The 15485-nt window shown below is 46.6% G+C and overlaps 1 protein-coding gene across 1 annotated transcript in view; it reads left to right on the top strand.

Moving 5' to 3' along the window:
• The window catches only part of WWC2 (WW and C2 domain containing 2), a 205435-nt gene that overhangs the window by 178075 nt on the left and 11875 nt on the right, over positions 1-15485 (top strand). The window contains exons 20-21 of the mRNA XM_045997408.1: positions 670-762; positions 2963-3205. Coding sequence (XP_045853364.1) covers positions 670-762; positions 2963-3205 — 336 coding nt within the window. The remainder of the gene's footprint in view (positions 1-669; positions 763-2962; positions 3206-15485) is intronic.

Here is a 15485-nt window from a genome sequence, read left to right as displayed (position 1 = left end):
CGTCATTGAGAAGGTGTCATTCAACTGAGACCTGAGGCAGGTGAAGGGGTGAGAACAGGCTGGCTGGGCCAAGGGCATCCTGGTCAGTTCTAAACTATGGCTCAACTCTGACCTGGTTATAAGCCTCTGTGTTATCCAGACCTTCCTTTTTAAAAATGAGAATTAGGGGGCGCCTGGGTGGCTCAGTGGGTTTCGCCTCTGCCTTCTGCTCAGGTCATGATCTCAGGGGCCTGGGATCGAACCCCCATCGGGCTCTCTGCTCAGCCTGGAGCCTGCTTCCCCCTCTCTCTCTGCCTGCCTCTGTCTACTTGTGATCCCTGTCTGTCAAATAAATAAATGAAATCTTTAAAAAAATAAAATAAAAATAAAAATGAGAATTGCAAATTAGCTAAAAAATGAAAGGATAATTGTATTTCCAAGTATGTATGATTATCTTAATGCAGGAGTTCTGATAACTACCACCAAAAGGCAATTGTTGAAATTAGGTAAGAAAAACTTAGTTGTTTAAGAAAAAGCGTGGAACAGAGAAAAGCTTGTCTGGGGAGGATTTTCTTAAAGAAACAAACTCCTCGCTGCCTGCTTTCACCTGATAACTTCTCACATGTAAACCACTAGTGCTCTGTTACGCAGTGATTTTCTTTTTCTTTTTTTTTAATCCTTTGTTGCCAGTTGAATCGAAGTGACAGTGACAGCTCAACCTTGGCTAAAAAATCCCTGTTTGTGAGAAACTCCACCGAACGGCGCAGTTTGAGGGTCAAAAGGGTATGTATTCCCCAGCAGCATCTCCCTGTCTCGGCCCAATCCAGAGTCACAGGTTGGGAAGCGTAAATACCAGAACAGCTGAGCATTGTTGCTCCGTGCCCCTGGGCCACTGAGTGAAGCAACCATTATTCCAGAGAGACACAGATCTCGTGTGGAGACTGGGGGCAGGGGGTGCCTGAGAGCAGCCATTCAGCACTGGTTTCGATCCTGTGAAAACGAAGCTAGGAAATTCACTTTGCGGTAGCGATGGAAGAGGGGCTGGCTGAGTGGGTTTGACGGTGCTGTGTCCCCACACCATCTTGGGCTCTCCAGCAAGAGTGTAACACCCAGCACCTTTTTGGAGGGACGGATATTCCAATAAAGGAGGACACAGTATTAGCTGCTTGCTTAACAAACAGACACTTTTGGGAACGCTCCGGTTTTCCCGGAAGATGTAGGTCTCTGAATGAGCCTTAAAAGATAAGTCGGAGAGAATATTTAAACAAATTAAAAGGTTGGACTGTTGAAGTAGTTCAACAATTCTTGCTTCCTTATAGCTGAAATGCTAATGAAAGTTATTTGCTTACTGCTGATTTGTGTCTTAGTAATTGACTAAGCTGTTGGGCAGAGATGTGTTGTTTAAATAAGCACGAAGCCCCAGTCTGCAGGGAGCACACAGGACTGTGGAATGTGCGGTGGATGAAAGAAAGGAAGGAGCCCAGGCTCCTTGCTTGGGCTCAGCCGGTTGACTGCACAGAAATAGTTACTGCGGGAGTGTTTACACCATAGGAATGGGCAGACCCTACAACCCATGCTTCTTTTCCCAGCCATGCGCCCTCAGAGCCACTTGTTAAACGTTGGCCAGCACTCTGCTGCACATCAGAGTCCTTAGAAAGGACTACAGAGCCACTAGGAAGGATTTCTCATTCTGAAAAACAAGTAATACAGCCAAAGAGAGTGTGTGTCTCCATGATTCTGCTGTGTAATGTTTGTTAGAGCAGAGGTTGAACAGAGGGAACCTAGTAAGAATGTTAGAGAATGTTACAGCGGTATGTGTGGGACGAGGAGCAGCCAGTAGAAGCTCTTCCGCCCTGGGCAAGGGCTCTGGGACAGGGAGGAGGACAGCAAACCCTCCCCCCCAGCCCCACCGTCTGTCACAAGCACCACCGTCATTCCAGAGCTTCAAGCCCAAGTACTTCTCAAATTCGAGTCCCTCCTCTCGCATCCCATAGTACCTATTTTTATTAGTAACCTCATTTTCCATTCCCACTGCCAACCATCTGGGCAAAAAATACCCTCCTTGTTCCGCTCCACTGATGCAATCTTACCCAGCCTTCTTTGACTTCCTTTCCGTAAGGAAGTGTGACGGACCCTGAGCGATCTCTCCTTTCCCTGACTTCCTGTGGCATGGCTCACTGCTCCAAGTTTTGAAGGTTAATGAGTAGGGCTTTTCTTCCTGGGGTTTGGCCTGCTACCCCCTGCCCCACCCCAGCAGACATTTAGTCGCATATAACACAATAATTATTTCTTGCTAAATGGATAAGATTGACCCCAGGAAGAGCACCAGTGATTCACAGGTGAAAGTGGATGTTAGACAATGGGAAAACGAGGAAGGAGCTGGGATTTAACCATATGGATGAGAGGAGGGGCTCAGAATCAGAATGCCCAGCTGCATTCTGGTGGGCACCTCCAGAAATCATGGTTAAAGTGAGGGGGGAGGGGGTTGTTAATAGTCCCTGGTCCTGAAATGGATGAAGTGTCAGTTTCTTGTATGTCTGTTTCACAGGGGCTGCTCTGTGTTGTAAATTGGCCAGGCTAGGAGAGGCTGTATTAGGGTAACAACTTAAAAAATCTCTGCGTTTAAAACAGTAAACATTTATTTCTCACTTACCTCGGTGTTCACTGCAGGTTGGCTAGATGCTGTGCTCATTTTGTCTTCACTCAGGACCCACACCGATGGGGCCTCCACCTCCGAATCTTTGCTGTCCTGCTAGCAGGGGACAGGAAGGCACCCATCTCACACTGGCCTGGAAAGGCTTCTGCCCGAGGTGGTACACATCTCTGCCACTCCCCTTTCACTGGCCAGAGCAGATCACCTGGCCGGCGGTGCCTCCCCTCAAGGGAGCCGGCAAATGCATGCTCTCATGTGCCGGGGAGGAGGACGGGCAGAATAATGAGTGCCCGCATAATAAGGGTGTCGTGTTGTTTTCTAACCCTGCAGACGGTTTGCCAGCCAGTGCTGAGAAGAACAGCTCAAGAACACCCAGGGCGCACGTCTCTAGACCTCGAACTGGACCTCCAGGCGTCTCTAACCCGTCAGAGCCGGCTCAACGATGAGCTGCAGGCCCTCAGGGGCTTGAGGCAAAAGCTGGAGGAGCTGAAAGCTCAGGGAGAGACTGACCTTCCGCTGGGTGTCCTGGAAGACGAGAGGTTCCAGAAGCTCCTGAAAGAAGCTGAGAAGCAGGTAGAGATCTTGGTGTCTCCACTGTCCCTGAGGGGTGGGCAAAGAGCGGGTCCTAAAGCCCCAGTGGACGGTCCCCAGCCTACACCTGGGTTTCACCAAGGCCGCGGGTCCTTTTCCTGGAACACAGAACACTTTTTCCTCATTATTGTAGGGAAAAAAAAAAATTTTTTTAACCTAGGCTATTGCTCAGAGTGTGGAACTGCCATCCACCAGGTACAGATAGGAGATCCCCCCACTGCGTCACCGCCCCCTTACCGGCCACCTGCCAGCAAGGAGCGCGGCCACCAGAGAGAGTGGTCTGTTTCTGCTCAGCGGTTGTCTCCGTCTCAACATGAGACTTGGCAAATAAATACAATTTAACTTTTCCTATAAATGACAAATCTCATTTGAATTTTCTGAGTAGCTCTTTAAGGTTCATGACACACCTCAGTTATTAATACGTTGTTCATTTTAATGCTTCTAAATTTTCACATTCTTCCTTTCCTTCTAAAAAGATCACCCTCCACAGAATGGCGTTCTCCCCTGCCTTTCTTTCACCATACAGGTTACTGTACAAAATAAGGTAAAAATAATAATAATAATAATAATAATAAGGTTAAAAAAATCACTGATTAAAGACTAGGGTATTTTGGGGGTGCCTGGGTGGCTCAGTTGGTTAAGCATCTGCTTTTAGCTCAGGTCATGATCTCGGGGTTCCAGGATAGAGTCCTGCATCAGGCTTCCTTTTCAGTGGGGAGTCTGCTTCTCTCTCTCTCTCAAAATAAGATTTTTTAAAAATCTAAAAAGAAAAAAAAGACTAGGGTAATTTTAAGAGAATATTTCTATTGTTCTGGCACCTACCTACAACCGAAATTTCCTAGAACCTGCATATTTATCCAGTTGGCTTATTCTCTAAGTTTAGAATTCCTATTTGGGTATAAGAGAGTATATCCACATCCGTATGTAATAGCCAAAGAACTTTCCGCATAGCTGAAACATTTTCTTTCAACCATTTTGGATGAAAATCTAAAATGGATTATACACTTTCTTAAACTAATAGAAAATCTTGTCCGTAATATAAACTTCCCTTTTTGGCCCATAGTTACTGTTTAGTCGCTAGTGTGTGGTACTATAGCAAAGCTGAGTCGTTTATTTGCTAGCACTACTAATCCTAGATGGAACTCAGAAACTTCTTGAAGGAATTTTAGGGATCTGACTGATCCCAGTAATTTTTAGAGAAAGTTTAAGCAACAAAACATATCACATACTGGGGCACCTGGGTGGCTCAGTCATTAAGCGTCTGCCTTGGGCTTAGGTCATGATCCCAGGGTCCTGGGATCAAGCCCCGCATCAGGCTCCCTGCTTGGTGGAAAGCCTGCTTCTCCCTCTCCCCCTGCTTGAGTTCCCTCTCTCACTGGGTCTCTCTCTGTCAAATAAATAAATCTAAAAATTAAAAAAAATATATGTATATATATATCCCATAGCTGTATTCTGTCCCACCTGATAGAAGAGACCTTGGCTTACAGTAGAATATCAGTAAGTATCTCTCTGCTCAGTGGAGAGTTGAAATGTAGGCCTTATGTTTGGTCCTACAGAGACTACAAGGATAATTAGACACTGTCGTGCCCTCTAAGAGCTCATGGATTGGCAAAGGAGATGAGCCAGACACACCAGGTCCTCAAGAGAAATCACTTTCTAGTGAGAGCAGGAGACGTTTCGTGGAGGGAGTAGCAAAGTGGTCTTGATCGCAAGAAGTGGGACTTCGTCCACCGTGGGGGAGAGGTGAGCAGGTGCAGGAAGCACAACAGCCCAGGTCCAGGGTAGCTCTCGGCAGTGAAGGGTCCATAGGCGTGAGCCCCCAGCAGAGCAGCGCCACGGCGTGGCTGTCCCTGCACGATGGAAGGTTGGGTTAAAAGCTGAAATCATCAGCTCTTCGTTTGTTACCTTGATAATAACCATTGCTTTTATTCCCTTGAGTCTTTGAATTAACATCAACATTAACAATCATTTCAAACTCTTGGCTTGATTGATACCATGGAGAAGCATCACAATTTTTTTACCTCTATTGGTCCTCTATGGGTCCGAGGTTTTCAACGCTGGATTAGCGTTTTACAACTATTGATTTAAACAGAACGCTACATCTTTGAGGGTTTTTTTCTTGTTTCTTTGTTTGTTTTTGATTTGTCATGATGTGAAATTCCAGATCCTTGGGTATCAGTAATTATAAAAACTTTGGGGCCTTTTTTTTTTTTTTAAACCTTAAATCATACTGCTAAATTCATCCATGAACTGCTTGGAATTCTAGTTTATTTTGACAGCTATCTAATCTCCAGTGTATAGAGAGAAGCTCAGTAAAGCAAAAAGTTAGTTATTTGAAAAAAACTAAAATATGCAAAAATAGACAAAGCTCTGAAGAAAAGATACACACACAGAAAATTATAAAAATAAAGAGATAGAATTGTGATAACTTGGGAAATGTGAAAGATAAGTGAATAATATAAAAAATATAGGCCCACAATTCGGACAAATATCTAGGAAAATGGAACATACTAGAATGGATGAAGGGGGAAAAACAATTGAAAATCCTATCTCTCTTAAAGAAATGAAAGCAGTGATTAAAAATGTACCCACAATGAAAGTATAGGTCTAGATGTTCTATAGCCAAGGTCCACCAAACTTTCAAAGATTATCTCAATTTTACATAAACTCTTCCAGACACCAGAAAAAGAGAGAACACTTCACAACTCATTCTACGCGACCAATGTCCCTAAGCCAAAACTAGACAAAGATATTACCAAGAGGAAGAATCACAGGCCAGTTTCATCCATAAGTATAGATGCAAAAATCCTGAATGCAATGTAAGTAAATATAATCCAACAATATGCATTTTAAAAATCTGCAAGCTCCTACAAAGAATAAGAGAATTGAACAAGATGGGCAAATAAAAAGATCATTTACAAAAGTCCATTGCCTTGCTAATATACACCAACCAGAAACAACTGGAAAATTTAATTATGAAGATACTTTTTCATCACAGTATCAATATCACATACCAAGGAATAAATTCAACAAAAATTTGTATTATGGGGGCTCCTGGGTGGCTCAGTGGGTTAAAGCCTCTGCCTTCGGCTCAGGTCATGATCCCAGGGTCCTGGGATCGAGCCCCACATCGGGCTGTCTGCTCCGCGGGGCGCCTGCTTCCTCCTCTCTCTCTCTCTGCCTGCCTCTCTGCCTAGTTGTGATTTCTCTCTGTCAAATTAAAAAAAAAAAAATTGTATTATGTTAAAGGGAAAACTTTTAATAACCTTAGGAGGAGAGTGTTAAAGAAAAAAAAAACAAAAACCTGAATTCATGGAGAAGTATATAGTACATTCATGTGGAGCAGAGGTCAGCAGACTTTCCCCGTAATGGGCTGGAGAAGAAATACTTCGTCTAGAGGGTTCTCATTCACCACCTCTCAACTCTCCCTTTTGACACAAGAGCCACCACAGACAAGACGTACATAAGTATTTGGCTGTGCTGTGTTCTAAGAAAACTAAACAGACAAAAACAGACACAGACCATAGTTTGCCACCCCGACACAAAGGAAGAATCACTGTTGTGGAAATAGTCGATTCTCCTTAAAATGTACCACAGAGTCGATGTCATTCCAAGCTGAATGCCTACGTGGATCTTCATGGGAATTGATGCAATTAATGGAAGAAGAAGGACAAATAGCCAAGACACTTCTGAAGAAGAAAGACAAAGAGCGGGACTTGGCCTGCAGGAAATCAGGAGTTATTAAGCCGGTTAAGTCAACAGAAAATAAGGACGCAGTGGAGGAATTGAGAGACCAGCCATGGCGTGAAATGAGGGCCAGAGACGGACGCACGTGCGTGTGGAGCGTGGCTGGCTGGGGAGGTAGCCAGTCAGGCAGGGGCGGAAGGAGGGACCACTGAATCAGTGAAGCTTGGAAAAAGGTCATCCATATGGGAAAAGATGGCGTTGGATGCCTACCTAACCCACAAAAATCAATTCTAAATAGAGTCAGGACTTCCATATCAAAAATAAGAGTCAAAAACTCAGTGAGAAATGCGAGGCGCATCTTTTCATGTTTCTATTTTCTGCCTCTCTGACATCTCTCCTGAGTCGTCCCTACTTGGAGATAAGGTTGATTGGGGCAGAACTGATGAGAGTCTGGGATGCCTTGATGGGGAGGCACCGGAGGTTTCTTGAGAGGAAGCTTCTTTGGGTGTGGTAGAGATGTGTGCGGGACATCGGCCGGTCCGTTTTCCACAAAATACAGGCTGGGAGCTTGGGCAGGACCCAAGCTGTCTGATCCCGTTTGAGAGAAACAAGGCTGAGGCATCCTTTCAGAGATCAGAGTATTGTAAATGCACTGTCTCGTAAGTGGGCATGTTTAGTCTTTCATCGTCGCCTTCCACTCTGAGACTTTTGCTGGTGTTAATAAGATGACTCAAGGTTTGCAGGTTTTTAGGGTGACTCTTGTTTTCCTTCTTCGTGAAAGAAATCCTTGGTGCAAGTAGATGAAAACAGAGGGGTGTAGAAGCCAGCACCCCAGGAGATCTTCAGGGCTGACTTAGATGCGTTGCTGAGTTTCTAAAAACCTGTGCTTCAAGTAAAAGTTGATGTTTGAGGCACACGTGTTCATTGTAACGGTTTGTCCTTGAGTAAGCCCTTGATGTGTGTCTGTTCTCAGCTGCGGAAAATTCTGGGAGGGCGGTCCTGGAGAACTTGAGCAGAGCTGTTCCCCGTAAAGGAGAAACACCTCTTAAAGGCAAGTCTTTGCCCTCCTGCGTGCCTTTGGTCTAGTGACAAAGTCCCAGGTAAACGCCCTAGGGGAGCGATGAGGCCACCCTCTTGCTGCTTCTATATTATGGTGCCTCCGGGAGGATATTCCATCCCACCTTGGCAAAAATCTCCTCTGCCTCATTAAAGCCTGCTGAACTTGCCTGCCAGCCATGATTTTATCCTGTTCTGAGTTTTGCTCGCCCCTTACCCACCACTAGAATACACAGTTGCCCCTTGACTTGCTGGTGGACGGATAGATACAGCCCGGAGAGAGTGATGAGAGACGGTTGGTGGACCCAGGATGGCTTGGCCAGCTGAGGTTAGGCACGGCCCAGGGATGTTATCAGGTCAAACCGGGGGGGCTTAAGGAAGACTCGGCTTCGTGCCTGAGCCTCAACAACTCTGACAGATGGTCCTGATCCCAGCGTCCCATGTTTAACAGTCACAGTCACGATCTAGGAAAGTAATGGTAGCAACACGGAGACAGTGCCCCGTTCACACTTAACCAGGCTGCCGAGATCCCTTATGCCCTTTTCCATACCTAGCATAGGAGCCTGTCCTACTGTTCCCGCCGGCGGAAGTAACCATAGGAATATCAGGCAGATTTTCCAGGCATAACACGAACTTGAACTAAAGTCCCTCGTGAGTGACCTCTTTGAAAACTGTTACAGTTGTGTTCTTCAGGCACGGGTGCTCTCATTTCCCGGACCTACCCCAGAACCAGTGTCTCTTTGAAAGTGCTGCTGCAGGGACGGGAGAATTTTCATGCCTCAAACCTCAGCACAACCCAACACACTTCTGTGCTTGGCCTGGCCAGCCGAGTTCACCGCATGCCGCACTGGAGGCTTTCTGCCTGTGGCTGCACGGAACTGCTTCCAGGATCCTGGGTGTTTGCTCTTCGCAGCACGGCTGCAGATCCCAGATCCCCGGAGTCTTGCCCAGTGCAGGACATAAGCGGGTCTGGTTCCGGCTTTGGAAAGTGTCCTAAGAAGAATGACACTTGAGTGTTCTTTTCTGTGAAATAGTGGTTTGCTTTTATATTAATTTGCAGTTATTTAGTCATAAAATTGTACCTACTTATGCATGATTCTGGCCCCATAATAAGCTACTGATGACTATAATCATCCCTACAGAAGTTGCATTGATGATTATGCTTAGAAATTTAATTATGTCTTCATCGGGGTTTTCTGATCTGTGTCTCTGATGAACCAGCAATTGGTTCATAATTTGTTTGGTTTCATAATCAGTTTGCACAGCAAGAGACGGAGGGAGAAGAGCGGAAGGAGGGTTCGCTTGTGATCGTGCGAGGCGTAGGATAAACCCTCCTGTCGCACTGCGTCACTAAGGGGGTGCAGCCCCGGGGGCGGAGCAGAGGCAAGGAGTGGGGAGGAAGAAGGTGGCCCCTGGGTGCTGCTTGGTCGCTTAGGGCCGGCGCCTGGGAGCCATGCACGCCGCATCTCACAGGCGTCCTCTGGGAGCAGGCGGAAAGAATCGTTCTACTAGGGGCACCTGTCAGTACCAGGCGATCCCACGGCACATGTGGCTAACAGGAGAACCTATGGCAGGGGCTGGAGGCTCAGAGAAGGGACACGAGGGGAGACCCTGGGTGTACCTTTGTGAAGTCCCCCAGGTCCCCAGAGAGCTGATGACCACAAGGACAGCTGGAAAGGGGAGGGTCTGGGCTGACTTGTCAGGGGCATCTGATTCAGAGGGAGCATCTCGTGTTCCAGTTCTCATCAAAAAAATCGCAGCATTGGCTAAACATGAAGATGTAGCTAAATAATTAAGCTCATTAAGAGCTGAGGTGGTTGTCTTCATAATTTTATTCAAGTTTCCATATCACTGCCATCGTTTTCCTGGGTTGTTACCATGACCGTCATAGGGGGACGGTATCAACAGCTCAGTATGAACTCCTTTGTTAGAGCTGGCGCACATAGAAACCAAATGCAGTATTTGTGTGCACAGTACGGAGCCGAGCTCTGCCCCGCCTGACGATACCTGGTGAAAACGTCTTTGGTAGACGCTGGAGTCCTAGTTGAGGGCGTAAGTGTGAAGGAAGAGAGTGACGGTACCAGCGAGGGCCCGGAGCGCGGTGGGGTGGGCGCTGCATGCTCTTTGCCAGCTCTGTTCTCATTGCCCTCCCCCTTCCTTCCTGTCACAGCTCCTTCCTTCCTTGTCTACCAAACAAAGGACAAATCATCCTTAGAAAACGCCATAAAAATGGGCATATGTGCAGCTTCGGTATTTTCCATGCTCAAATTAGGTTTTACATATTTAATCTACAAAATAAGAGGATTGGATTAGATGACCCCCGAGATCCCTCGCAGTTGCAAAATCTGTGCTCTGTTTGAGAGCAGATCCAATTCTCTTTCGGTATAAGTCAAGGTGTGGAGAAATACGCGGAACTTGAAGGCTGCGTGGTCCAGCAGCCAAGCCGTTAGGGCACTTGCCGTGCTTGGAGAATCCTGCAGTCCGAGGTGAGATGTGATTCCCTGAGCCTTTTCCATCTAAAGCATCCGCAGTTGGGTCCTCCACAGGCCAGTAGAGCCACACTCATAACGAAAATTTGGGAGCTGCGCTGAGCCCGCCGTCCCTGCGTCTTTTATTCCTTCGGCCTCAGGGCGGCTGTGGTATGAAGCGGCAGGGAGGACGGAGCTCTCAAAGCCAAGTTCATTCATACCATCGTAAAACCAGCTGTCTGGTTCCCAAGTACAGCCATTTTTCTCTCTCTGTTGACCAGCTCCATATAGAGGCTGCTGGACTTACATACTTAGCTTTCTCACCGCTAAAGCTCGAAACAGCCCCGTCTGCGAAAACACAGACGATTTTAACGGTGTGCGTTTAGTTATGGCCACAAACGCTGGTAACCGCTATGGGCTTCTCTCTCCTGTTTGCTGCTCCTGTCCCATCCTCTTCTTTGTACACACGCGGACACACCAGCACACACGCAGGCACGCTGCCCTTGGATTCCCACCACTTCCCTGAAGCAGTGGAGCTTTGTGGGGTTTTCAGCAGCACACTCATAAAGTGCCTAACACTGAGCAAAGAGCCAGCCGATTGCCATAAAAAATAGAGCTCCCACGGGCGCCTGGGTGGCTCAGTGGGTTGAAGCCTCTGCCTTCAGCTCAGGTCATGATCCCAGGGTCCTGGAATCGAGCCCCGCATCGGGCTCTCTGCTCAGCGGGGAGCCTGCTTCCCTTCCTCTCTCTGCCTGCCTCTCTGCCTGCTTGTGATCTCTGGCAAATGAATGGATGGATGGATGGATGGATGGATGGATGGATGGATGGATGAATAATAGAGCTCCCAGAGAAGCAGTTCATTGAAGGCAGCTGCAGACCCTGAATTTGCCTCCCTGGTCCAGAAAGCTGCCGGCTCTCAGGGTCGCACTCCATAACCTTCCTCCTTTGTGGTGCAAGGTGGGTTTTGTAGCTCAGAATAAAAACCGAATCAGAGTTAGTGGCTTCGTGTATCGTACAGCCCCTCAGAAAGCAGAGCGAGAAACGCAGGATCTGAATTCGGACCAGATAGTGTTGCTTCTTCCGTTAGGCTTCTCCGTGTGACTCTAGGTTGGCACTTTCCGCAGGTCAGGCACCCACCGCATAAACTAAAGGATAGTCACACTCTTCTGGAATCTGGGGCACAAAAAGTGGTTTCTGATCCTGTGAACCAAGCAGCTTATCATGACTTGTTGGGTGAGAAGGGGAGGTAAGTGCTGAGAAAGGGTTGGTATTTTTCCAAAGGAGCCTCATGTTGTTTCTAGAGAAGAAATTTCTTTCTCTTCCTCAGAGAGTTTCCCTGTCAAAACACCAAAGTTCTGCAATGCTAGCCTTTTTTAAACTTAAAATAATACAGATGTTAACATTTAAAGCTAGAATATGCTAAGAAAATCATGTGTCAAAGACACCAATACACCTCATTCAACAAAATAAACCTTACTGATTACAGTGAAGTACTCAGCCCGGAGATTTAACCTCCAGAAAATTGGCTCCTCTTGATTATTAACAGCTGACAATACTTTCGTGATGTATTTGGTCACCCAGATTTGAGAGGAAGATACAGATGTGTAGGTACAGATATAAACACACAGACAAATGCAGTAGTTTCCAGTGAAGTAGTCGCTTACTCAGCAGGGAAAAGGAAGACATTCCGTGGTTGGTCTTATTTTGCCCAGAACAAAACCAAATTTCAAAGTGATTTAGCAGTGCCCAAAAACATCTGGAAAGGCAGTAGCCATCTGCCTTATTTAGAGGGACCATCTCACTAGTGCTCTTCCGAAGAGGGTAAAACAGACCCCCACCATTGCATTTCTGTGGAAGGAGACTGAAGGTGGGACAGGACCCAGGGAGCCTGTTGTAATTCTCATCTGATAGAACACATCTCAGAGAAACTGGCCTAGATTTTCTTACCTAAGTACATCCATCATGTACCTTCTTTCTCGGGCCTTTCTGAATCTCTGTTGTTGAAGTCAGTAAGCAGACGGCTGTTTTAAAGTGGTTTATTCAGGGGCGCCTGGGTGGCTCAGTGGGTTAAGCCTCTGCCTTCGGCTCAGGTCGTGCCCCTGAGGTCCTGGGATCGAGCCCCACATCAGGCTCTCTGCTCAGCAGGTAGCCTGCTTCCCTTTCTCTCTCTCTGCCTGCCTCTCTGCCTACTTGAGATCTCTGTCTATCAAATAAATAAAATCTTTAAAATAATAATAAATAAATAAAAAGAAGAATAAACTTATTTAAAAAAAGATTGGTTTATTCATATTCCGTGTTACCAAGAATTAGGATAGCGACAGTACTTCTGTCTACTTAGTAGTTTAGCAATTCAATAGATGGCATCACGGGAAAAGTCACTTGTTCCTGTTTACCAAGTCAGGAACAGAAGCTCCGAGTGATGGCTAAACTGTCTCACTGATTGCAAAACAATCAAGAGGGATTTAGTAAAGGCGGCTTTTCTAAACAGAATCCTTCAAAACAAGGAGAGGAAAGTGGGGCAGTAAAAAACATCTGGAAAAGGATCCTTCGTGGTGAAAAAAAGTCAGAAGTTAACTGCAAGGGATTGTGATTAGCAAAGTACTAGGAATGCCCTTTCGCAGGATAGTTAGCTTTCCGTAAAGTGGTGTGAGTGTGATGGATTCTAAATAAGTACTTGCTGGATAAGTAAATTTAAAATCTCATCTTTCCGAAAAGTGCCACAGAATTTTTATTTTTAAATTCACAATGCTTTAGTGCACGTGAGCTTTGAGAGTATTTTAAAATTCAAAAAGATTTTCTTTAGCTAAAAAATTAACATACGCTGATTGTTCAAATCCAAATAATACAGAACTGTGTAAAGCAGAAAGCAGCGATGCCTCCTTGAAGCCCCATTCCCCTTGGCATTTGTCCTTCCAGCTCTTTCTTATACTGCGCGCGGGCGCGCACGCGCACGTGTGTGTGTGTGTGTGTGTGTGTGTGTGTGTTATTTGGAAGGGTTACACAAAAATAGGGTCATGAAGACGAATTGTCACAAAACTTGATTTTCTCCCCCCACCTAATCGTGTTCTTATATGAAGAACAGCTTTCCATTGTAGTAAATGTTGCTGTACTTCATTATTTTTAAGGCATTCATCTGTGTAGATATATCATAATTATTTATTCTAATGACAGTTCCCCAAACTTTCAGTTATTGGACGATGTGGAAATGAGCATTCCTGTACATTTTGGGACACCGTTCTGGATTCAGTAGTGTTTCCAAAGCGTAAATGCTTCGGAGTAGAGTTGCTGGTCCTGTCGATTTGTCTTTGAACCAACCACGGGCAAACATCTTGTCCCTATCATCTTAAAGGCTAAAACCTTGTTCTTTCCCTTCCTGGCCTTGGCAGGATCTGAAGCATCGGGTGCATATGGGAAGACAAGATTCTTATAATTCCTTTTTGCCAGCGCCAGTCTTCTCTCCTTCCAGAGTTTATAACTGAAAATTTGGCTCTTTCAAGTCCAGAGTGATGGGACTGTCCAGTCAATTTAGATTGTAGGCTGCAGGGGACCACCCTTAGCAAAGCTGTTTTTTCTTCCCTCTCTTTGTACCAAAGCTGACTTCTGGCCTGAGTCGATCTCTGTCTTAGACTTTGCTCTAAGCTACCAACAAACACCGACATTCTATATTTTCCCATTTCCTTTACAGCTCCAGCTGCCACCACCGTGACCAGTGGCCCCCAGTAAGCAGGGCTACATTTCATATGGTGTTAGTGGAGCACAGCACTTGGGAGGCCATGAGGAGAGAGGCTGACCAGTGGTCGGGGCAGGGGCTTTCCACGTCACCTGAGTCTCCCTGTCCCCTAACTCCCCTCCCCCAACGCCCAGAATCATCCCGCGCCTGGGGAGGGGGGCAGATGCGACTCGAGATGCTTCCTCCTGGCAGCAGTAGCACAGTCCTCTCCCCTCCGGAGGCTCAGGCATTGGGACATGTGCTGTCCCCCGCACTTCCCTTAAATGTCCCCAGTCTGGCAGGTGACAGTGCTGTCACTTTGAGGAGACGTGTTTGTTTGCCATTTGGGTTTATTCTGTGAGATGCCTCTTGTACCCAGGGCCCTTGTTTCTGTTATGTCTTATTTTTCTCTTTGAAAGGCCTCTTTCTACACCTGTTACTTGAGTTACAAATGGTTTTGTGCACTCTATCGTTTGTCTTTTGAACACCTTTCAAGTGAGAGAAGTTCTGATGTTTGCTCGACTCTGAATCTCAATCCATCAGTCTTTATTTTCTGGCCTTCTGGAGAGCTTTGTCGAGAGTCAGTCACCATTGGAAAAAACCCAAGGCTGTTCTCAATCTTTTGAGAGTTACTGAGGCACATTAATCTTAAAAAGATCATCATCTAGGGGACCTGGGTGGCTCAGTCGTTAGGTGTCTGCCTTCAGTTCGGGTCATGATCCCAAGGTCCTGGGATCCAGCCCCACGTTGGGCTCCCTGCTCGACGGGAAGCCTGCTTCTCCCTCTCCCACTCTCCCTGCTTGTGTTCCCTCTCTCACTGTCTTTCTGTCAAATAAATAAATATCTTAAAAAAATAAAGTAAAATTTTAAAAGATCGTCATCTAAAAACCTGTTCTTCCCATAGACGCAGGCTCATTCTTTCAGCCTGTGTCCGCGCACCCCCACTGGGTGCCGGCGGGGGGAGGCACGGGGGAGTGTGGCACCGAGGAGGGCAGACCAGACCCCACCCCAAAGCCACTTCCAAAAGGGAGGCGCAGGGTAAGGGAGCCTTGGAAAGAACCTCTCGTTCCCATGCTGCCCACGGGTCTCATTGTGAAAATGGCCGATACTTGGTAAACATGCCAAGAAGAGCCCCAGACCCAGATCTGGATAAACCCCCTCGCAGTACATCTTGTGAAGGATGAAAGGGACGGTGGTTTCTCTTGGAGTCAGAGCAACGACTTGGAGTCAGTCCAGCAAAGGGAGCTTCCTACAGCTTAGCTGGCTTGGTCCCCCCAGCACCCTGGGAGGATTAGGAGGGAAGGTGAAGAGGGAAGCTACCCTGGTTCACTACCAAAGATTC

The sequence above is a fragment of the Meles meles genome, chromosome 2 (assembly GCF_922984935.1).
Source record: "Meles meles chromosome 2, mMelMel3.1 paternal haplotype, whole genome shotgun sequence".
Taxonomy (NCBI): domain Eukaryota; kingdom Metazoa; phylum Chordata; class Mammalia; order Carnivora; family Mustelidae; genus Meles; species Meles meles.
This window is presented reverse-complemented; position numbering and strand designations above follow the sequence as displayed.